This window comes from Odocoileus virginianus, chromosome 8, assembly GCF_023699985.2.
Source record: "Odocoileus virginianus isolate 20LAN1187 ecotype Illinois chromosome 8, Ovbor_1.2, whole genome shotgun sequence".
Classification (NCBI taxonomy): domain Eukaryota; kingdom Metazoa; phylum Chordata; class Mammalia; order Artiodactyla; family Cervidae; genus Odocoileus; species Odocoileus virginianus.
In genome coordinates, this window is record NC_069681.1 from 11,122,638 (window position 1) to 11,147,406 (window position 24,769).

At 39.6% G+C, this 24,769-nt stretch overlaps 1 protein-coding gene across 1 annotated transcript in view; it reads right to left on the reverse strand.

The window, feature by feature from the left end:
* The window catches only part of VWA8 (von Willebrand factor A domain containing 8), a 367,424-nt gene that overhangs the window by 328,048 nt on the left and 14,607 nt on the right, over positions 1–24,769 (reverse strand). The window contains exon 2 of the mRNA XM_070471177.1: positions 19,954–20,031. Coding sequence (XP_070327278.1) covers positions 19,954–20,031 — 78 coding nt within the window. The remainder of the gene's footprint in view (positions 1–19,953; positions 20,032–24,769) is intronic.

Here is a 24,769-nt window from a genome sequence, read left to right on the forward strand (position 1 = left end):
TCATCTTATGGAAAAACCCAAACCAACTTTTTGGCCAACCCAATACCATAGCTAGTTACCCACAATGGGAAGCTCTGCATTAACAGATAAATTACAATATACTTATGTATTAAAATTTCACAGAACTGGGGAGAGACAATCAGGGGAAAATGTCCTTAAGTGTGCAATAATGAAAAACACATTGAAAAACATTGCCCTAAGACCTGCACCTTTGAGAATCTCTCAAGGAGCTCCGCAATGCTAGGAAGCAATTCACCTGCATCTTATTCTTAGCTGTCAGATGTACACTATTGTTCTTTCCTACTACAGGCTTAAATCATTATAATATATGGTCTATTCTTTCTTATTGTAAGACAGGTTCATCTGCCTGCTATGTAAGGATGAAACAAAATAAGAGCTAAGAAGCTCTCATTTCTCAGTAAAATGACACAAAGTTCTCTATGCTGCAGATCTACTACCCTTCCTTACTTTGGTATTAAATATGTAATTAAAAACTTAAACAGTTTGGGGTTTTTCTTTACATTTTTCCAAACCTCAGTATACTCTGGCCTCGGGCCTTCTCCACACCATTCTTATGGTTTTATGCTGCTTCTGTGTATTCACCTTTGGCAAAGTGCCTGACCTTCCATTACCTGGACTTGTCTATTTAAAATATGAAATTTCCAAAGTTCAGTAAGGGAAAGCCAAGTTGGTCTCTTCAGCTTCCTCCCACCTTTTATTATTTATAACTATTTATAACTATTCATGATGACAGTCTCAATATTGTTCCACTCCATTTGCAATGCCATGATCTTACTAAATGTAAGACCAGAAACTATAAAACTCCTAGAGGAGAACATAGGCAAAACGCTCTCCGACAAAAATCACAGCAGGATCCTCTATGACCCACATCCCAGAATTTTAGAAACAAAAGCAAAAATAAACAAATGGGACCTAATGAAATTTGAAAGCTTTTGCACAACAAAGGAAACTATAAGCAAGGTGAAAAGACAGCCCTCAGATTGGGAGAAAATAATAGCAAATGAAGCAACAGACAAAGGATTAATCTCAAAAATATACAAGCAACTCCTCCAGCTCAACTCTAGAAAAATAAATGACCCAATCAAAAAATGGGCCAAAGAACTAAACAGACATTTCTCCAAGGAAGACATACAGATGGCAAAAAAAAACACATGAAAAGATGCTCAACATCACTCATTATCAGAGAAATGCAAATCAAAACCACAATGAGGTACCATTACACGCCAGTCAGGATGGCTGCTATCCAAAAGTCTACAAGCAATAAATGCTGGAGAGGGTGTGGAGAAAAGGGAACCCTCTTACACTGTTGGTGGGAATGCAAATTAGTACAGCCACTATGGAAAACAGTGTGGAGATTTCTTAAAAAGCTGGAAATAGAACTGCCATATGACCCAGCAATCCTACTTCTGGGCATACACACTGAGGAGACCAGATCTGAAAGAGACACGTGCACCCCAGTGTTCATCTCAGCACTGTTTATAATAGCCAGGACATGGAAGCAACCTAGATGCCCATCAGCAGACGAATGGATGAGGAAGCTGTGGTACATATATACCATGGACTATTACTCAGCCATTAAAAAGAATTCATTTGAATCAGTTCTAATGAGATGGATGAAACTGGAGCCCATTATACAGAGTGAAGTAAGCCAGAAAGATAAAGACCATTACAGTATACTAACACATATATATGGAATTTAGAAAGATGGTAATGATAACCCTATATGCAAAACAGAAAAAGAGACTCAGATGTATAGAACAGACTTGTGGACTCTGTGGGAGAAGGCGAAGGTGGGATGGTTTCAAGAGAACAGCATCAAAACATGTATATTATCTAGGGTGAAACAGATCACCAGCCCAGGTTGGATGCATGAGACAAGTGCTCGGGCCTGGTGCACTGGGAAGACCCAGAGGGATCGGGTGGAGAGGGAGGTGGGAGGGGGGACCGGGATGGGGAATACATATAAATCCATGGCTAATTCATTTCAATGTATGACAAAAACCACTGCAATGTTGTAAAGTAATTAGCCTCCAACTAATAAAAATAAATGGAAAAAAAATGCCATGATCTTAGAACTCACATTTATTTTCAAGATTTTTTTTTTTTTTAAATCAAAGGCTCCATTTCCTAATGCAGTGTGAGGTTTCTCCCCCTGTAAGTTGTCAGCACCAACAAGTACTGAAGTTAGGAATAATTTGTCTTTTTCTTAGCAAACGGAAGAAGAATCGGTTATAACAACAGAGCGGTGTGTACACCAACACATCTTCTTAAGTGGGAAGAGAAAGGCACAGAGATGAAGTTGTTTAGAACCAGATCCTAGAAACTGTATAGAACTTTGAGTCGGCTTGGGGCTTTCTGGCAGCTCAGATGGCAAACTGCAACACAGGAGACGCAGGTTCGATCCCTGGGTCGGGAAGATCCCCAGGAGAAGGAAATGGCAACCCACTCCAGTATCTTGCCTGGAGAATTCCATGGACACAGGAGCCTGGTGGGCTGCAGTCCATGGGGTTGCAAAGAGTCGGACACGACTGAGCGACTGACACTTTCCCTCTCACACTTTGAGTATGTTCACAGGAGTGTCTGCCACTCAACATGACCCTTGTGCGTTGAGAAGAATCACTGGCCTGGTAGTTCTCAGTCATCCCCTCCTTTGCCCTTAACACTCAACACTGGCTGTCAAGCAGCAGCAGTACTGTCCCATCTCCACGCGTTCCAGAGCATCTGGAAATGTCTTCCATTCACATTTCAACTCTGCACAGGTCTCTTCACATGAATAAGCAGCTTCTGAACCCCCGGCTGGCCTTGGAGTCTGTGCTGTACTGTCACAAGGACCTTTTCTCCTCTTTTGTCTTACTTTAGTAAAGAGCTGCTTGATGAGGGCAAAAGAGGAGAGTGAAAAAGCTGGCTTGAAGCTCAACACTAAAAAAACTAAGATCATGGCATCCAGTTCCATCACTTCATGGCAAACATGACGAAGAAGTGTTAGTAGTGACAGATTTTCTTTTCCTGGGCTCCAAAATCACTGTGAATGGTGACTTCAGTCATGAAATTAAAAGATGCTTGCTCCCTGGAAGGAAAGCTATGACAAATCTAGACAGCATGTTAAAAAGTAGAGAATCACTCTGCCAAGAAAGGACCATATAGTCAAAATTATGATTTCTCCAGTAATCACGTACAGATGTCAGAGCTAGACCACAGAGAAGGCTACATGCCAAGGAACTGATACTTCCAAATTACGGTGCTGGAGAAGACTCTTGAGAGACCCTTGGATAGCAAGGAGATCAAGCCACTCAATCCTAAAGAAAATCAACCCTGAATATTCACTGGAAAGGCTGACTCTGAAGCTCCAATACTTTTGCCACCTAATGCAAAGAGGCAACTCATTGGAAAAGACCGTGATGCTGGGAAAGATTGAAGGCAGGAGGAGAAGGGGATGACAGAGGCTAAGATGGTTGGATGGCAGCACCAACTCAATGGACATGAATTTGAGCAAACTCCAGGAGATAGCAAAGGACAGGGGAACCCGGCATGCTGCAGTCTATGGGGTTATAAAGTGTCAGACACAACTTAGCGACTGAAAAACAATAACAATAATAGTAATAATGATAGCCATAATTTACTGCATTCCTAATCATGTGCTGGGGAAAAACATGAATGATTTCTCATACTCTCAGTTAGATCACACAACAACTCTAGAAGACAGCAGGCTACCGCATGTAAGGATAAAGACTAGAGCCAAACGGTTAATTCCCAACTTGCTGTTTATAGTGTAATTTTGATCAGCTATTCAAATTCTTTGTGCTGTTTTTACATCTGTATAGTGGATATGAGAAATGAGCTTACTTATAAGGTGGTTATGAGCATTAAATTAGGCACTTAGAAGAGTGTCCAGTGGTAGTAGTACACGTACTTATTAAATATTCACTATTCTCATCTCATAAATAAGAAAAATCAAAGTTCTTACAGTGGTATTATTTGTCTACAGTTGATAAATGCCTAAACCAAGATTTAGACCTAAATTGTTTGAGTCCAAGCTTGTACTCCAGCCATTATGTCTTACTGCTCCTCCAAAGTCTTTTTTTTAATTTTATCATTGTCGTATAAAGCTTTACGATGTCGTCTTAGTTTCCGCTGTACAGCAAAGTGAATCTGCTCTAGGCATACATACCTCCCCTCCCAGCCCTGCGTCCCACCCCTCCAGCTCGTCACAGAGCACTGAGCTGGGCTCCCTGTGCGACGCAGCAGCCTCCCTCCAGCCATCTGTTTGACACAGGCTCCATCTTCAGGTCCAAGATCTCCCCTCCAAGTGTGAACGTCACCCAGGTGGCGCAGCGTGCCAGTGCAGGAGATGCAAGAGATTCAGGTTCAGTCCCTGGGTTGGGAAGATCGCCTGGAGGAAGAAGAGGCAACCCACTCCAGTATTCTAACCTGGGAAATCCCACAGACAGAGGAGCCTGGCGGGCTACAGCCCACAGGGTCACAAACAGTCAGACATATCTGAGCACACGATCACATAAGTACAGAGATGAACCTCACCAGGCTCCACCAAGTTTGGTGGACTTGCTTTTATGGACACTAATTTTATTTCTTGGGTTTTGGTGATACCAATGATACCTCCTTTTATTAAAATTTCAAATTCATTCTGTTGTTAACATTATGTTGTCAGAGAACTCACTTCTCAAAAAAAAAATCCATTTTCACTTATTTATATTTTAGTACAGCGTATTTTGTCAAAGAAAACATTTAATTTTTCAGGAAGTCACATTAAACTACTGAGAGAATGCATTAGGTAGTGCTGTGTGGTATCTGTGGTGTATTTTACATTAATGCTTGAAGCTAGCTGTATTTTTAGGATGGCCTCGACAATACATGAGTCATACTTGAAAGTGTTCCAGAAATAGAAACAAGATATAAGATTATACGTTATGAACATCTCCAAAACAAAGTGCCATCCATAACCTAATATAAACACTGCCTGGTTCACGAGAGAAATTCCCGAACCCAGTGTTTCCAGGCACAAGGCGCCTCCTTTCAAGAGTCCACAGAATGATAAACTGATGTCAGAGTAACGCCAGAAGACACTGATTCTATATTCTGTGATATCTTTATCTATGTAAAATTAAAACATCTGGTTCCTAACTTTGTCCCTTCACGGACTCAGATTTGCCATATATGTAAAGACTAAAATTAAAATTTGACAAAATTATATCAGAGTTCAAATTCAGTTTTAATAAAACCCTTCACACATGGTGATGGTTACTTAGTATCCCGAGGGTCAACATAATATAATGGAGAGAAAAAGCCTTTGAAGTCACACAGAGCTAGTAGTGATTTCTCATGCTGTCCTTTCCCAGTGTCCTTGGACAAGTATTCTGCATCTCCTGGGCCTACATCTCCTAACGCTTCCTGAGCAAGTGATTGTGAGGATTACAGGGACAGAGCCTTGTCCAGCCCCTCAGCCAGGGAGAACCAGGTGTGAGAGGATATTAAAGGCCCGTTCTCATCTGCACGGTCCTCTACCTGGCATGTGTTCTAGACAGCACCCGCATGGCATGGACTCGGGGGTCATGTATAAGCTTCTGCATGTACACTCAAATTTACCTTCTGAACTTAGCCCACGCTGACAAAAATAAAGGAGAAAGGAATCCACAGAGCTGGTACAGCTTGTGTGAGTTACTTTCCCAAAGCATTTCATATTGCTCAGGAAGACTCTGAATCCAGGCTTATCACACACCCCTGCATGCGTTACCACCTCACAATGAGAAAATTCAAAAGAACCAAGTGCATGCTCATTTACTACACCGTGACATTTCTACCGTGTATCACTCTGTGTTAGGATATAATGGACATCAAGGGCGAAAAGGGGGAGGCAAGGGACATAAATAATACAACGTGTCTAGAACCAAAGTCTTCATTATTTACCCTATGGGCTAAATCATTCACTAAGTTAGTTATTAAGGATCTTCTATATACTTAGCACCAAGAATACAAAGATAAATACAATAAGATCCTTCTAAGGCATCAAAGGCATATATTTAAAGAAAACAAAGGCATATATATAGAGCCTCAGTTTATATAAGTCACTCATCTATAAAGTAGGCTGATGGGTCTGACCCAATAAAGATAGCTGTAATCCAAATTAAATGAGAAGTGTAACACTGTCCAGTGTCCCACTGAGCACAGAGAAGGGATTCAGTTTTTCTTAAAACTGGAAAAATATATCAATACACATTAAATAAATCAGAGCATATACTTAAATAATAAGTACCGAGCTGAACTTTTTAAAGATTTGTTTATGTGGACCAAATTTCAAGTTTCTATCTAGTTTTTTAAAATATTGCTTCTTTTTCTGTTGATGTTGTTTTAATGTTTTGGGTTTTTTGCCTTACAAGGCACATGGGCTCTTAGCTCCCCCAACCAGGGATCAAATGCAGACCCCCTGCACCGGAGGCAAAATTTTAACCATGGGACCAGTAGGTAAGTTCCGCAAGCTGTACAAATTTGTGTGTAGAGGTATTAGAGTAAGACTAATTATGCATATCTTCTTGTACTTGCATAGAGACACACAGGAAGAGGAGGAAACACTTCCCAACTCATTCCATGAGACTAGCATTACCCGAATACCAAAATCTGACAAAGACCTATTGATAAAGTCCAACACAGTTATGGACTACATATTTGTGTGCCACCAAAATTCCTATGGTGAAATCTTAACTGCCAGTTATGAAACCTTAACAGGGAAATTTGGCCTTGGAGTACAGAATGAAGCAGGGCAAAGGCTAACAGAGTTTTGCCAAGAGAACGCACTGGTCATAGCAAACACCCTCTTCCAACTACACAAGACTCTGCACATGGACATCACCAGATGGTCAACACTGAAATTAGATTGATTATATTCTTTGCAGCCAAAGATGGAGAAGCTCTGTACAGTCAGCAAAAACAAGACTGGGCGCTGACTGTGGCTCAGATCATGAACTCCTTATTGCCAAATTCAAACTTGAATTGAAGAAAGTAGGTAAAACCACTAGACCACTCAGGTATGACCTAAATCAAATCCCTTATGATTATACAGTGAAGTGACAAACAGATTTAAGGGATTAGATCTGATAGACAGAGTGCCTAAAGAACTATGGATGAAGGTTCGTGACACTGTACAGGAGGCAGTGATCAAGACCATTCCCAAGAAAAAGAAATGCAAAAAGGCAAAATGGTTGTCTCAGGAAGGCTTACAAAGAGCTGAGAAGAGAAGAGAAGCGAAAACCAAAGAAGAAAAGCAAAGATATACCCATTTGAATGCAGAGTTACAAAGAATAGCAAGGAGAGATAAGAAAGCCTTCCTCAGTGATCAATGCAAAGAAATAGAGGAAAACAAAGAATAGGAAAGACTAGAGATCTCTTCAAGAAAATTAGAGATACCAAGGAAACATTTCATGCAAAGATGGGCTCAATAAAGGACAGAAATGGTATGGACCTAACAGAAGCAGAAGATATTAACAAGAGGTGGCAAGAATACACAGAAGATCTATGCAAAAAAGATCTTCATGACCCAGATAACCACGATGGTGTGATCACCCACCTAGAGCCAGACATCCTAGAAAGTGAAGTCAAGTGGGCCTTAGGAAGCATCACTATGAACAAAGTTAGTGGAGGTGATGGAATTCCAGTTGAGTTATTTCAAATCCTAAAAGATGATGCTGTGAAAGTGCTGCACTCAATATGCCAACAAATTTGGAAAACTCAGCAGTGGACACAGGACTGGAAAAGGTCAGTTTTCACTCCAATCCCTAAGAAAGGCAATGCCAAAGAATGTTCAAACTACCACACAATTGCACTCATCTCACACGCTAGCAAAGTAATGCTCAAAATGCTCCAACCTAGGCTTCAACAGTACGTGAACCGTGAACTTCTAGATGCTCAACCTGGAATTATTAAAGGCAGAGGAACCAGAAATCAAATTGCTAACATCCACTGAATCATCGAAAAAGCATGAAGAGTTCGAGAAAAATATCTACTTCTCTTTCATTGACTATACCAAAGCCTTTGTCTATGTGGATCACAACAAACTGTGGAAAATTCTTAAAGAGATGGGAATACCAGACCACCTTACCTGCCTCCTGAGAAATCTGTACACGGGTTAAGAAGCAACAGTTAGAACTGGACATGGAACAACAGACTGGTTCCAAATTGGGAAAAGAGTACGTAAAAGCTGTATATTGTCACCTTGCTTATTTAACTTATAAACAGAGTACATCATGCGAAATTCTGGGCTGGATGAAGCACAAGCTGGAATCAAGATTGCCAGAAGAAATATCAGAAACATCAGATATGCAGATGATATGACCGCTGCAAAGAGAAACTAAAGAGCCTCGTGATAAAAGTGAAAGAGGAGAGCGAAAAAGCTGGCTTAAAACTCAACATTCAGATAACGAAGATCATAGCATCTGGTCCTATCACTTCATGGCAAATAGATGGGGAAACAATGGAAAGAGTGACAGACTTTATTTCGGGGGGGAGGGGGCTCCAAAATCACTGCATATGGTGACTGCAGCCATGCAATTAAAAGACGCTTGCTCCTTGGAAGAAAAGCTATGACCAACCTAGACAGCATATTAAAAAGCAGAGACATTTCTTTGCCAACAAAGGTCCATCTAGTCAAACCTATGGTTTTTCCAGTAGTCACGTATGGATGTGAGAGTTGGACTATATAGAAACTGAGTGCTGAAGAACTGATGCATTTGAACTGTGATGTTGGAGAAGACTCTTGAGAGTCTTGGACTCTCCTTGGACTGCAAGGAGATCCAACCAGTCAATCCTAAAGGAAATCAATTCTGAATATTCATTGGAAGGACTGATGTTAAAGCTGAAACTCCAATACTGTGGCCACCCGATGTGAAGAACTGACTCATTTGAAAAGACCCTGATGCTGGGGAAAATTGAGGTGAGGAGAAGAAGGGGATGGCAGAGGATGAGATGGTTGGATGGCATTACTGACTCAGTGGACATCAGTTTCAGTAGGCTCTGGGAATTGGTGATGGAGAGGAAGGCCTGGCATGCTGCAGTCCATGGGGTCGCAAAGAGTCAGACACGACTGAGTGACTGAACTGAACTGAACTGAACTAACTGCCAGTATGAGAGTATTAGCAGGTGGGGACTTTGGCAGGCCATTTGGTCATGAAGGTGGAGCCCTCATAAATGTGATTAGTCTTCTAAAAAAAGATGTAAGAGCCTGCTCTGTGTCTCCAATCTCTCTGCCACGTCAAGAAGTCAGTAGGAGGGGTCCTCATAGAACCTGACCATATTGACACCCTGACCTCAGACTTCCAGCCTCCAGTTAGAATTTCACCCCCAGGTATTTGCACAAGGAAAAAGAAAACATTACGTTCACACAGAGTTGTTGTTGTTCAGTCGCTCAGCTGTGTCCGACTCTTTGCGACCCCATGGACCACAGCATGCCAGGCTTTCCTGTCTTTCACCATCTCCTGGAGCTTGCTCAGACTCATGTCCATTAAGCTGGTGATGCCATTCAATCACCTTGTCCTCTGTCGTCCTCTTTTCCTCCTGCCTTCAATCTTTCCCAGCATATATGTTCACAGCAGCTTTACTTTAAGAGCCTCAGAGTGGTAACAATGATATGATATCAAAACATGAATAGATAAACAAATTGTAAAGTAATTATTTCATATAATGGAATACTACTTGGCAATAAAAAGGAACAGACTAACATGGAAGAATCTCAAAATAATTATTTTGAGTGATAGAAGCTAGACAAAACCAGAATATATGCTGTATTATTACTTTTATATAAAATTCTAAAATATCAAACTAAATCTACAAAGTTGATGAGCAATTCCCAGAAAATGGAGGAACCAGGGGACATTATGTGTTCATGCTAAGTCGCTTCAGTTGTGTCCGACTCTTTGCAACCTATGGACCCACCAGGCTCCTCTGCCCATGGGATTCTCCATGTAAGAGAACTAGAGTAGGTTACCATGCCCTCCTCTATGGGATCTTCCTGACCTAGCTATGATCCCACATCCCTGACGTCTCCTGCATTGCCAGGTGGGTTCTTTACCATTAGCACCACCAACAGCATTTATAATTAGGCTTATGGATGATTTGAATTTTTTTTTTTAGTGTTTTCCAAGTTTTGTGTATTGATGTTTTATTTTTGTAATAGGAACAAAAAATTATATTTCTTCTGAAAAACCATACTGCACTAATCAGAGCCATACTGGAAGTAGATAACTGTGATAGACAGGAGAAAGTAGCAATAGGACGGGTGACATACATTAGAATATTCTGACTAATTAATAGGTCGCAATTTAATACCTTAAATTCAGTTTGGAATTCTCCCTCTTGAAATGCTTATCTATAAGGTGTTGTTAAACTGTGATAATTTACAAAGGACATCTTTGGTCTTAATGTAACTAGTCATATTCAAGACAAGACAACCACCAAAAACATAAAATGAGATTAAGGAATGACCTTTAGTTATGAATGCAACCAAAAGAACCAAGAATTTTTAGGTCCTGTCATATGAGTCAAATTCTTTAGACATAAAGCATAAAGTTTATATTTTTATGAGTCAGATCACAGAAAAAGCAGCTATGATAGATGTATTTTCCAACTTAATAAAGCTTCACTTTAAACATGAGGGTTTATTAGCTTTTTAAAAATAAAATCTAATATATGCTTATTGTAACAAAGAAAAAATCCAAAAATGTAAAAGAAATATTAAATGACACCTTCCATTTCCAACCCCACTCCCAACCCAACGCCACAGAAAAAAGTCAAAGAACTTGGACTGTGGCCTTCCATGTTTTTCTTTATACACAGGAAAATATGTAATACACCTGCAAAGAGTATTTCAAGTTTTTTTTTAAAATACAAGAACAAAAACTGTATCAAACTTTATGTACTATTCTGAAGGCTTCAATTTTTGCTTAACAGTATCACATGGATACCCTCTAGGTCCCAAAAATAAACCTAATTTATTCTTTTTTAACAGCTGTGGAAACTTCCATAAAATATCTATACAATAATTTATCAATCATTCCTGTATTGATATAGTCAGATTGCTTTTAGTTTTGTCACTATCAAAAACAATAAAATGCTGCAATATATGTTGTGTACAAACATCCTTTTTATGTGCTGATTTTTCCCTTGGTGGATAGAACCTAATAGAGAAACTGTTACATGAAGAAGACATTTTATTTTAATAACAACTACCATATTACATTCCAAAGAAGTCAAATGAACTCACACTTCCATAGCAATATATGCAATGCCATTTCCCTGAAACTCTGTAGGTACTGGACATTATAATACTTTTCAGTTTGGGCCCAAATGATGCATGAATATTACTATCCTATTGTATAATTTACATCTCTCTAACTATTAAGCAGGGTTAGAACATATGTACATATACTTATTGGCCATCTGGATTTCCTGTCCGATAGCAAGCTGCTTTAAATCCTTTGACTGTTTTCTATTGGATCATATGATGTTTCTCATCATTATATATTTATATATTAAGGGTATTAATCTTGTATCGGATATAATATATTTGCATTAAAAACATAATCTTTAATTAGGTGTTTACTATTTGAATTCATTTAAACAATGTCATTAATGGCAACTAAACTGCCATGTAGATCCAAAGAAGCCTATTTAACATATTACCTAGCTCTTGTACATCTGCAATGAGAGCTGCAGAAAGCATAAAAACAGTCATTAGCTAGAAAATAAAAAGCAATAAAACACATCAAAAAATTTTAAGTCATCGTCAGTATGGTACTTGGGAGAAAGAAGATTAGAGAAAAATTAGGCACCAAATAAAGACTGACATGAAGACTCTAGAGAAGACTTCAGGGCATGTTTAAGAGCTTTAAAAGTTGATGGGGCTCGTCCTTTTGAGAGTGCTATTCTTAAAAATATATCTAAAGAAATCTCAAATGAAATCCTTTCCCCAAAGTAAATTCTCATGTAACGAGAAGCAATTAGGACAGTAGTAAAAATAAGGCAAATCGTAAGGATTGGAGGCTTAGGTTCTCAGACTGTTTCTCAAGCACTGATTATTAAGTCAGGGAATCTTAGCTAACACTCCCCTGAAGGCTTTCATGTCACTTCTGTCACTAAATCATCAAAACTGACAAGTAGCTGCAATTTAATGCACTATCTATCCTGACACAAAGGTGACATAGGTTTCCCATGCTATTCTGTAACATTGGCGAATTTCTCAAACCTCTTAAAATTACTCACAAACTAAAGAAAAAGGTTTCCCCACAAAGACACTAAAAAATCTTATCCTGTTAATGAGGCCCAAACTCACCATTTTAAAAGCACAACATTGTAATTCTTGCAGTAAGCCTTTATGGGCCTAATTGCTTAGGTAAGAGTTCAATGTGTCCAGTAAACCTCAAGTGACCTCACATATAACTGGCTCACTGACGGCAACAAGATTATGTAAGGAAGCAGAAATATAACTGAGGTCAGGCTTAAAGTTATCTATTGAAAACCTGCGACCTTGGAGCACCACTTCATAAGTCAAACCCTGGAAGAAACACTAGCTTTGATATGATAGTTTAACTTCAAGCACAAATACATGAAGAAGCCCCTTTTCAACAGCTGCCAATTTCAGCTAAGCCTTGAGATTTGGTTTTCATACAGAAAGGCCAGAAAGGCTTCAATTATCCACTTTAACGCTTGCAGGCGAGAGACTAGGGACTAAGATGACAAGTGGAAGTTATAATGGTCAAGGCAGGAGGTGACAAGACCTAGATAATAACAAACTAAAGAACAGCCCAACTGCTATGTCTATTATGTGCCAGACACTGGGCTAGATACCGGAGCTAAAAAGATGTATTGCTGTGTCCAGTGCTGTGAAAGCAGATAACAGTTCAAATGAGACATTGACAATGACTATAAAATATTAAGCATTCATTACCTCAATCAAATGGTCAATGAATTAAGAAATTTTATTTTGACAAGATAATATTACTTTTGCGTGGTTTTTAACTAAATTTTAGACTTCCACTTAAGAATTTCTCCAGACTATAGTTTCTACCAATTAGCAGTATTTCTACCATTCCATTAAATGGATGTTAAATAATAATATCAGGGATCATAGTTCAATACTGTGACTTTTATTTCTTCATTACTAGAATACAACAGTGATTTTCAATGCTCTGAAAAATAACGTTAAGATAGTTGATGCCATGCTTCAACTATTTCAATATTTTTCAACAATCCTTCACACTTCTAAATTCCAAAAGAGTTTTCTAGCATCCCAGGACTTACTCTAAAGAAAGCAGCCAGGGACACTGTTGCAGACTAAAAGGAAAATCAAACGGAAGTATGGAAATCTGGGTTTTGCTACTAATTAATTAGTCTTCTTACCTCTTCCAGGTCCTACTTTCCTAGCTATGAAATGAGTTCCAGAGAGGATAATAGCTGCTAAAGTTCCTCTCCTGAACAAAAGTCTATCATTTTATGTTTCATTTCAAAATATTGAATATCCAAAAGGCAAAAAGCTAAAATGAAGCACAAATACAAGAAGGAAAGTGATACTTTTTGGTACCTTTAGTACCTTTTGGTACTTTGATGAAGTACCAAACTTCATCAAAACATCATCTCCAAAGTACTTCAACATATTTTTGAAAATAACTCCAGAGGAGAAAAAAATCCATCAAAGTTCTCTCATAATCAAAATCCATAATCACTTATCAGTCATGTTATAGCAAGAATGAAGCCAAAGAACTGTAATTTTCCCATTCTGGAAATAGTCCCTGAGAGAGGAAGAAGGAGTTCAGAGAATACAATATTTGAACACAATACAGTAAACAGATGTGTAAAAACATGTTATATTATGCAATACAGTATATCTGTCTCAACAATATGTGGCAACCGCAAAATGCCTACGTGAATGCATGAGAGTGTGTTCAAATTAGCTTGGCCACTTTTCCTATTTCAAGGGAGCCAAACTCCCAACCATCTTTTTCGTATAAACGGCACAGTTTCTCATAAGACTAATAGAGCAATGTAACAATTTACTACTGGGTAAAACATATGCTTGATATATGGTCACCTTGATTTATGGTAGAAACAATGAATGGATAGCAGGCACAGGCCACCCAATTGCCTACAGTATAAACTCTCCTCTGATAAACTTCAAAGGGTAAGCTACCAGCAACAAAACACAAAAGAAATGAAAACTTTTGATTATGTAAGAGATGCATGCAAACAATAATAAAAATTGAAAGTATGTAAGCCAGAATATGTTGCGGGCTTTTCTTTGTTTTTCTGAGGGATTTTGGTGACAATTTATGGGAGTTTTGCTATATTTAGAAACAGATACCTTTTACACTTTGGGACTTGGTCTGAGCGAGCCCTTCAGTTATTTGCAAAATATGAGAATACTTTCATTCAAAGAATAGGCTTATAAGTTTTAAAAACTGATATTATTGCTAGGATCCCTTGAGTTCCTGAAGCTAGTACAGATAATCTTATTAATTCTCTCAATAAGAAGATCCTCGAAATGGATAAGTACTTTGATTACAACAGAGTATGTCAGCAGACCCCAGCCAGGGGACTGGGGTATCTTAGTTGTTAAAAGAAGAAAAGGCGGAACTTCCCTGGAGGTGCAATGGCTAAGAATCCACCTGTCAACGCAGGGGACACAGGTTCAGCCCCTGGTCCAGGAAGATCCCACTGCCTCGGGGCAATTGAGCCCAGGCGCCACGGTCACTGCTGAGTCCCTGCTCCAGAGCCTGCCCGCCGCAGCTGCTGAGCCCACGAGCTGCAACTACGAAGCCTGCGCGCCTGGAGCCAATGCTCCGCAGCAAGAGAGGCCACTGCAATGAGAAGCCTGTGAAAAGCAATGACGATACAGCGCAGCCAAAAATAAGTAAATCAAGAAAGGGTGGATAGCGCTATCCCCTGCTGAGAGCTGTCAGGCAATGACCATGCTTCAAGTCTAGGTGAGACTTAAAAGCCCAACGTTCTTTCCACACTGTACACATGTTAAGTTTGATCTTTTTAAATTGAAATTTGAAGAGCTTACCACGATTTGTGATCCTGCAAACAATCTAACTGAAGGCAAATTCTGAATCAAATCTAGATGAAATGTATTTCTGATTCATTTTTAGGGCTAAGACTGAAAAAAGATAAAACTGTTTTTAGCATCTCTCTTAAGCAGAAACAGAGCAGACCTTAGTCAGTTATTGTCATACTCACTAAAGTCACAGGCATGGGATAATGGAAAATGAAAAGGAACAAGAATCTGAAGACTACGGAAGTGGCTGTGTCAGAAACGCACATGTATTTAGCATTATGTGCTAGGCACTACTGTATAGATTTCACATATGCTATTTGATTTAATCCTTATAACATTATTTGTGAGGTTGAAATGATCATATATATATATATATCAAGGAGACTCAGGGCAGTTAAATGACTATGGAAACGGACACATCTAAAAGAAAAAGAAGAAAAGAAGGAGGAAAGGAGGGAGAGAGGAACAGAGGAAGGGAGGAAGAAAAAGAGAGAAAGAAAAGAAATTCGTAAGCTAGAAAGTAGTACAGACAAAATTTTAAACATAATTTCCCCCCACTAAGTAGTTGTTTCCCTATAGAATTCTAAATCCATAGCACTTTTCTTATTGTCTACAAGAGTAGATATTATTCTTCACATCTGAAGTTTATTATAAAAAGTTAGCTACATTTATAATAGGAAAAGACTCAGAAATTGGGGAAAATGAGTGTGTTTTTTTCTTTTCATTTATCATGTACCTATGACATGTAAGGTGTTATAGATCTATTTTGTTAATTTTTCTCTAGACAAGTATAACAATTTATTAAAGAATTAATGTCATTAGTCTCTCCCCCAGAAAATAAAACCTATCTATGAAAATAATATGATTAGGCATAACCATTAAATAATTAACGTTAAAAGTAAATATTCTTGACTCCTACTTAGGATGAAGAATTGCAAGAGAATTTAACTTCCAACAATAACACCAGAACAAACCAGTTAATCTACAAAAATAAGTTTCTTAAAATGCATCCCACAGCTGAGGATATACAGGAACCTAAATGAACTAGACCATAGAAAGCAGTGAGCCCTTTCAGGGACATGAGAGGCCCACAGTTGCCATTCATCCCAGGCAGAACGGCAAGAGGCAGGGGAAGCTGCCGTGGCTGCGTCGGGGTGAGCAGGTGCAGCTTCTGACAGACCTGCAACAGCCGCACACTGGCTGGCAAGGCAGTTCCAGCTGCTGAGAGGCCCCAGCGGCAGGGAAGACCTGCACTCACCCCCCAACTCTTTCCCATCCGTGTACTCAAGCGTGAGAGATGAACAATAGAAAGGAAAGCCCAATGGACATGGTAGAAACGAATTATGTTAACTGAAATGAATGAGTCATCAGATGATACTAACAGTGACCATACAGAGCAGAAAAGAGAATTAACTTAATTATGGCCAAGAATCTTCCAATATGTTAACCCATATTCAAAAAGCTTAAAGAAATGCAAGTAAGGTAAATTCAAAGTAAAACTGTACCTTGGTACATCAAGTAAAACTTCTGGTGAAAAATTAAAAAGAATCTTAAGTATGGATCAGAAAACAGACAAGCTACAAACAAGAGAACAACAAAAATCACAGCAGGCTTTTTACTAGAAATAATAGAAGCCAGAAGACAATAAAACAACATCTTTAAAACACTAAAAGAAAAAAATTGGCATTCCATATTCAATCAAAAAGAAAGTTTTGAAAATGAAAGCAAAATAAACACATTTTAAAACAGAAAACAGATGAGAGAATGTATACCTAGCAAACATACTAAAAAAGAAACTCTTTGACTAAAGGGAAATGCTTTCAGATGTATGCCTGAATCTGCAGGAAAAAAAAAAGCAGCATAAAGCATTAAAATATGGATAAATATTAAAAACTTTTAAAACTATCTTTATTTTGTACAATATATTTATTTTATTTAAAATTCTATTATTGTTTAAACAAAAATAACAGTAACACATATCTGAGTGTTTTAACATGTATAGAATTAAAACACATGTTGATAATAATACAAAGTGTATGTGACATAAATGAAAGTATAGTGTATATAGCTCAACAAACATCAAGTAGGTCAAACTAAAAGAGACCTCATTTAGACACATCATGATCAAATTATTAAAAGACCAAGACAAGGAGAAAATATCCTGAGAGTAGAGAGAAAAGTGAGTCATGTGGAGCGGATCCTTGATAAAATTAATAACTGACTTCTCATCAGAAACTATGGAGACCAGAGGCAGTAAGGTGACATAGTCAAAGTGCTGAAAGAAAAAACTGTCAGCCAAGAAGTCTTCTAACAACAAAAGTGAAATTAAGAAATTTCCAGAAAAATAAAAGCTGAGAATTCATCTCTAGCAGACCTTCCCTATCAGAAATACTAAAAGGAGTCCTTCCTTCAGGCTGAAAGAAAAGCACACTACACAGTAACCTAAACCCACACAAATAACATCCCAGCAAAGGTAACATGTGCAAATGTACTGATAAAAATATACAAATGTATTTTTGTTTATAGCTGTTCTTCTTTATCTTCTATATCTTCTATATTCTTCTTCTATCTGGTTTAAAAACAAATTCATAAAATGATAATTATAAAATTGTGTCACTAGGGACTTCCCTGGTGGCCCAGGGGTTAAGAATTTGCCTTTCAATGCAGAGGACGTGGGTTCAAACCCTGGTCAGGGAACTAAGATCCCACATGCTGCGAGGCAACTAAGTCTAAGAGCCGCAACTAGAGAGAAGCCCGCATGGCAAACTAAGACCCAACACAGCCAAGTAAATAAATAAAGGGTTTTTTTTTTCAATTGTGCAGCAAGACTTTTAATATATAAAGATATAATTTGTATGACAATAATAGTACAAAGGAAGTAGAAGGGAACAGCTATATTGGAGCAAAGTTTTTGTATACTATTGAAATTAAGTTAGTATTAATCTGAACAGGTTTGTTTTAAGTCAAACTGTTAATTTTAATCCCTAGAGTTACCACTAGGGTACTATTTTTTTAGGAAAATAACTCAAGGAAAAAAAATATAAATATATATATATATATATAGTAAAAGAAAAGCACAACAAGGTGGAGAGGACAGAGTGCAGAGCCACTTAGGAGGTAGAGTTAAAGGAAATGTGTACTGGAGGAAAGTGAGACCTTCTCCCTCAAGAAGCACACCGTCTACTGAAAGAGTCTGAAGCGTGAGCAAAAAATTATATTGTGCCCAATGACTGGAACATAGACTAGGGGAAGGACAGTCACAGGAGATAAGGCTGAAACTGGATCCTAAGGACTGACCTTTGTTCCTAAGGTACTAGAGTCCTTTAAGGAATTTTGAGAAAAGAACTGACATGATTTTGAGCAAAGAAATGATGGTAAGTCATTAGAGAAATGCAAATCAACACTATAATAAAATACCATTTCTACTCATGAAAATAGCTACAATAAAAAAGACAATAACAAGTATTGGTGAAGATATGAAGAAACTAGAATCCTCAACACATTACCTCTTTGGAAAACAGTTTGATAATTCCTGAAAATGTTAAACATAGAGTTACCATATCACCTAGTAATTCTACTCCTAGGTATATACCCAAGAAAACTGAAAACATATGTCCATACAAAACTTGTATATGAACATTCATAGCAGTATTATTCATAATGCTCCCAAACTGATGAATGGATAAACACAAAGTGATATATCCATACAATGAAACATTACCTAGCATAAAAAGGAATGAAGCACTGATACATGCTACAATATGGATGCACCTTGAAAACATGAGATGTGAAATAAGCCAAACACAAAGAATACATGCTACATGATCCCATCTATATGAAATGTTCAGAATAAGCAAACCCACAGAAACAGAAAGTATATTAAAGACTGCAAAAGGCTAGAGGAGCAGCGAGGGGAGGAGGAGGAAACAGAAAGTAACTACTAATGGATGTGAGGTTTCTTGTTGACTTAAAAAATGTTCTCAACTTACATAGGGGCATGGCTGCACAATTTTGTGAATATTGTAAAAACCACTGAGTGGTACACTTTAAAAAGGTAAATTTTGTGGTTTATTAACTGCATTTCAATAAAGCTGTTATAAAACAAAAACCATGATGAGCTACCATTTCATACCTAGTAGAATGAGTAAAATCAAAAAGACTAGAAATACCAGTGTTGGCAAGGATGGGGAACATTGCTGCTGCTCAAAGGGTAAAACAGTACAACTGCTTTGGAGAACTGTTTGGCAGTGCTGAGTAAAGTTAAACAGACATCTACCCTATGACACATCAACTCCTAGTTATTTATTTAAGATAAGCGAAAACTTGTGACAAGACTTGTACAGAAATGTTCACAGTACCTTATTAATAAGAGTCCAAAAATGGAAACCATCCAAATGTCCATCAACAAGAGAACAAATAACTTATGATATATAATTATACAATGGAAAATTACTCAGCAGTGAAAAGCAAGCTGATAGGTACAGGAATATGGATGAATCTCAAAATTATTATCTCGATGGAAAGAAACCAAACACACACACAAAAATTATACCTTAACAATAGGATTCTATTTATAGAAAGCTGAAGAACAGGCAAAACTACTCTGCCATAGCAGAAGCAAGAACAATGGCTTCCAGAGCAGGGTAGAGAGGAAGGGGTACAAGAGACCATTCAGAGTGATGAAAGCATTGTTGATGGTTATACACATTTATAAAACTGTCAAAATTAATCAGAACGAATGCCTAAGATCTGTGAATTTTATTGAGTATAAATTTTATTCCAATTCAAACAGAAATCACAAGATGTGGACAAAGATTCTACTAAAATAATCATGGATGAAGAGATACAAAGTGAAAAATTCATAAATAAATATTTCTTACTGTAGTTTTGTGGCACAAGTTCTGGGTTCTTAGGATTTTTCAACTTGTAGGATACATCTCCAATATTAACTGTATCACCTAAAAAGAGAATACAGAAACACAATCATTTTTAAGAAACAAGTAAGAAAGCAATACACTATGCCTTTTGCAATAATGATTCTCCAGACTACAGATAGGGATGTGTGTATCACAGATATGACTGTGTCAGCCGACCACAGACACACCTGTCTACGTCAGGCACTACGCTGTAAAACTGGCGTCTACAGTAAGTGATATATGCGTGTGTGCTAAGTCGCTTCAGTCCTGTCCGACTCTTTGTGACCCTATGGACTGTAGCCCGCCAGGCTCTTCTGTCCACGGGATTTTCCAGGCAAGAATACTAGAGTGGGTTGCCATTTCCTTCTCCAGAGGATCTTCCTGAGCCAAGGATCAAACTCACGTCTCCTGAGTTGGCAGGCAGATTCTTTACCACTGAGCCGCAGGGAAAGCCAAAATACTGTTAAAGACACCTGTATTTATGGTATTCATTAAATCTTGACTCTAAGTCACCCATGGCTTCTGTGAGTTATTTCATAGAACTGCTGTAACAGAAACTCCATCTCAAACTAGTTCAGCACAAGGACGTGGGGGGTTTTGTTACTGCAGTTCTATGAAGTCGCTCACAGGAACCACAAACACACCATGAAGAGACCTAGGCTCAGAAACGAGCCCACAGTATCCCAGGAGAGGCCACAGGATGCACAGTCCAAGTCACATCCCAGGAGCAACGGACTGAGAGACCACCCCTGGCACCACCTGCTTCACTGTGGGACCCCTTGGGCAGGGCAACTCTCCCCCATTTTATATGTCTCAAACCTGTAGGAGAGTTTAAAAAACACTATCTTAAGATGCAAAAGTCACGACTCTTCAGCTTTCAAGTCTTCAGAGGCATCTTCTAATAAAAAGCACACTGTCCTAAGTAAACTGTTCTTGCAGTTTTCCTAACTCCATCATGACTCAACCTCATGGGCAGGAAAACTGAATCGACCCAGCCTACGTCATTACTCACAGTCTGGCTGCCGGGGCTTGCCAGGCAGGGCCACCCCCCTCTCTCTCTCTCCCTCTCTTTCTCCCCCCACTTCTCCTCCTTGCCCTCTCACCTCCTCACCTCTCCTACCTCATTATGACTCAAGTTTTCTTTGCCTTTCCAATGCTCTTCAAGTTCTTATTGGGTGTGGAGAGCCGGTTCTAGCCTCTTTTCTATCTATAATCTCTTCTTGATGAGCTCATCTGGTCTTGTGCCTTTAAGCGCAATATATTGCCTGCTCCCAAATTTGTATCTGTAACAAATCTAGACCACAGACCTTAAAGCATGGGCAACAACAGTCTCTGAGATGCCTAACAGGCACCTGCCAGTTGGCATATTCAGACCTGAACTTCTGATCTGGCTGGGCTCCACCCACAGAATCCCCCAATTCCGCAATGGCAACTTAATGCTTCCAGTTTCTCAGACCAGAAATCTTACAGCCAGTCTTAACTGCTCTCTCCTGCACCCCATCAGAAAACAGTACTGACTTTGTCATTAAGATACCTGTAGCACTGGGCTTCCCTGGTGGTCTAGTGGTTAAGAATCCGCACGCCAGTGCAGGGGACAGGGGTTCGATCCCTGGTCTGGGGAGGTGCCACACGCCTAGGGGGAAATGAAATTTAAGCACCACAGCTACTGAACCTATGCTCTGGAGCCCGAGCTCCGCCACGAGAGAACCCACCTCAGAGAGCAGCCCGCTCTTACTGCGAGAGGAAGCCAGTGCACAGCAACGAGAACCCAGGCCGCCAAACCTTAATTAATTGACTTAAAAAAATATATATGTAGTGCTGCCCGCTTCTCCCGCCATCCTCCACCACCACAGTGCCGACCCAAGCCAGTTAGGGGTTTGCTACTTAAATCCGGTTTCTCATTTAACAGCGTTATCTCTCACCTCCTTTCACACCTCCTGTCTCAATGCTGGCACTCCACAGCTAATGCCCAGCAGACTGCCCACAGCAATCACAAGAAAACAGGAATGAAGTGGCGCCAGTCCTCTGCTCAAGCCCCACCTTTGCAATGGCCTAAAAGGCTGCTTCTGATCTGGCTCCCCACTGCCCTTCTGAAGTCATCTCCTACTAGCACCCTCCTCTCTTCTGCTCAGCAGCAAGGTCTCTCACTGTTCCTTCAACATGTCAGACATGTATTCATTTCAGGCTTTTGCGCTGGATTTTCCTACTGACCGAAATGCTTTCCCTAAATGCATCCATTATCAGTCATGGCCCCAACAAGAAACGGACAGCTCATTCAGACTGAGTGACTGAGGAGAGAATACTTCAGGAAGCATTTATGAAGGTGTGGGCAGAGTCTGGGAAAGCCAACAAAGATGGTGCAGGCCCCTGGGGCGAGCAGTAACAGAAAGCCATCACCACCACTGGGCCTGCAGGAGCAAGGGAGGGCAAACAGAGAGGGCAAGCGTGTTTAGAACAACAAACAACGCAAATCTAAGGTGGTAACGGGCCAAGAGGAAACCGGGGAACAAACACGAAGCAAAAACTGACAGCACTGAAAAGTCAGAGGAGACAAATTTAAAATCATATCTGGATATTTTAATACATCTCTCTCAGTAAGTGATGGAAGAGTGGGGGGAAAAAAAAAAGGAATAAAGTAAACATGATCACTTCTTGACCTTTTGGCTAAGACCAAGTGGAGAAGCAAAGACCTGAAAACATTATAAACCACTTAACCTAAATCGCCCTTATAGAACACTACACCCAACAATGGCAGAATTCTTTTTAAATACACATACAACATTCACCAAACTAGATCTCTGGCTGCACCATAATACAAGTCTTAATAAATTTCCAAGGACTGAAATCATACAAAGTATACTTTCTGATCAAAATGGAATTAAACTAGAGCCTCATAACAAAAAGATAATATTTGGGAATCAAGCAACAGGCTTCCAAAACCCCAAAGAGAATTCACAATGGAAACTGGACTCATTAAGAAACAGTGTAGTGGGCTTCCCTGGTTGGCTCAAAGGTAAAGAATCCACCTGGGTTTGATCTCTGGTCCAGGAAGATCCCACATACCATGGAGCAACTACACCCATGCACCACGACTGAGCCTGGGCTCTAGAGCCTGGAAACTGCAACTACTGAAGCCCAAGCACCCTACAGCCCGTGCTCTGCATCAAGAGAATCCACTGCAAGGAGGAGCCTGTGCACCACAACTAGTGGCCCCTGCTCACCACAACTAGAGCAAGGCTCTCACAGCAACGAAAATGCAGCCAGCCAGATAATTAACATTAATTACTATTAGTAATAAATAGACAGGGCAGTGATCAATTAGTCATGCCTGCTGCAGGCAAAGAGGGAAATGACACTCATGGGGTGGAGGCATTTGTCCTTCCTGCCTCAAGTGCCGATGTTCCTGGCTAACTGCTGTTACCATGCTACACTTCGCTGAAGCATCTAATCCATACCAATGGCCCCCCTTTGACCTCTGTACAACTAAAGCCTTATGTGTCTACTTTGGCTGAGATCTCTCTCCTGAGTTCCATGCCTCTCAGTAGCCTTTTGGACACTTCGAAATTCCAGACACACCTCAAATTTAACATGAGAAGAACAGAACTCTACGTTCTCTGTGTGTGTTGTCCAACCCTCTACAACCCTCTCTACCAGCTCTATCTAAGAAAATGATGCTTTTTATCTCAGCCTAGAAGGCAAAAAAAAGCAGAGACATTACTTTACCAACACAGGTCCATCTAGTCAAAGCTATGTGTTTTTTTTTTCATTTATTTTTATTAGTTGAAGGCTAATTACTTTACAATACTGTAGTGGTTTTTGCCATACATTGACATGAATCAGCCATGGATTTACATGTGTTCCCCATCCCGATCCCCCCTCCTGCCTCCCTCCCCATCCCATCCCTCTGGGTCTTCCCAGTGCACCAGCCCTGAGCACTTGTCTCATGCATCCAACCTGGACTGGTGATCTGTTTCACCCTTGATCGTATACTTGTTTCAATGCTATTCTCTCAAAACATCCCACCCTCGCCTTCTCCCAGGGTCCCAAAGTCTGTTCTATACATCTGAGTCTCTTTTTCTGTTTTGCATATAGGGTTATCATTACCATCTTCCTAAATTCCATATATATGTGTTAGTATACTGTATTGGTCTTTATCTTTCTGGCTTACTTCACTCTGTATAATGGGCTCCAGTTTCATCCATCTCATTAGAACTGATTCAAATGAATTCTTTTTAATGGCTGAGTAATATTCCATTGTGTATATGTACCATAGCTTCCTTATCCATTCGTCTGCTGATGGGCATCTTGGTTGCTTCCATGTCCTGGCAATTATAAACAGTGCTGCAATGAACACTGGGGTGCACATGTCTCTTTCAGATCTAGTTTCCTCAGTGTGTATGCCCAGGAGTGGTATTGCTGGGTCATATGGTAGTTCTATTTAAAGCTATGGTTTTTCCAGTAATCACATATGGATGTGAGAGTTGGACCATAAAGAAAGCTGAGCGCTGAAGAATTGATGCTTTTGAACTGTGGTGTTGGAGAAGACTCTTGAGAGTCCCTTGGACTGCAAGGAGATCCAACCAGTCCATCCTAAAGGAAGTCAGTCCTGGGTGTTCATTGGAGGGACTGATGCTGAAGCTGAAACTTCAATACTTTGGCCGCCTGATGTAAAGAACTGACTCACTGAATAAGACCCTGATGCTGGGAAAGATTGAAGGCAGGAGTCTCCTTCAACAGAGGATGAGATGCTTGGATGGCATCACCTACTCAATGGACATGA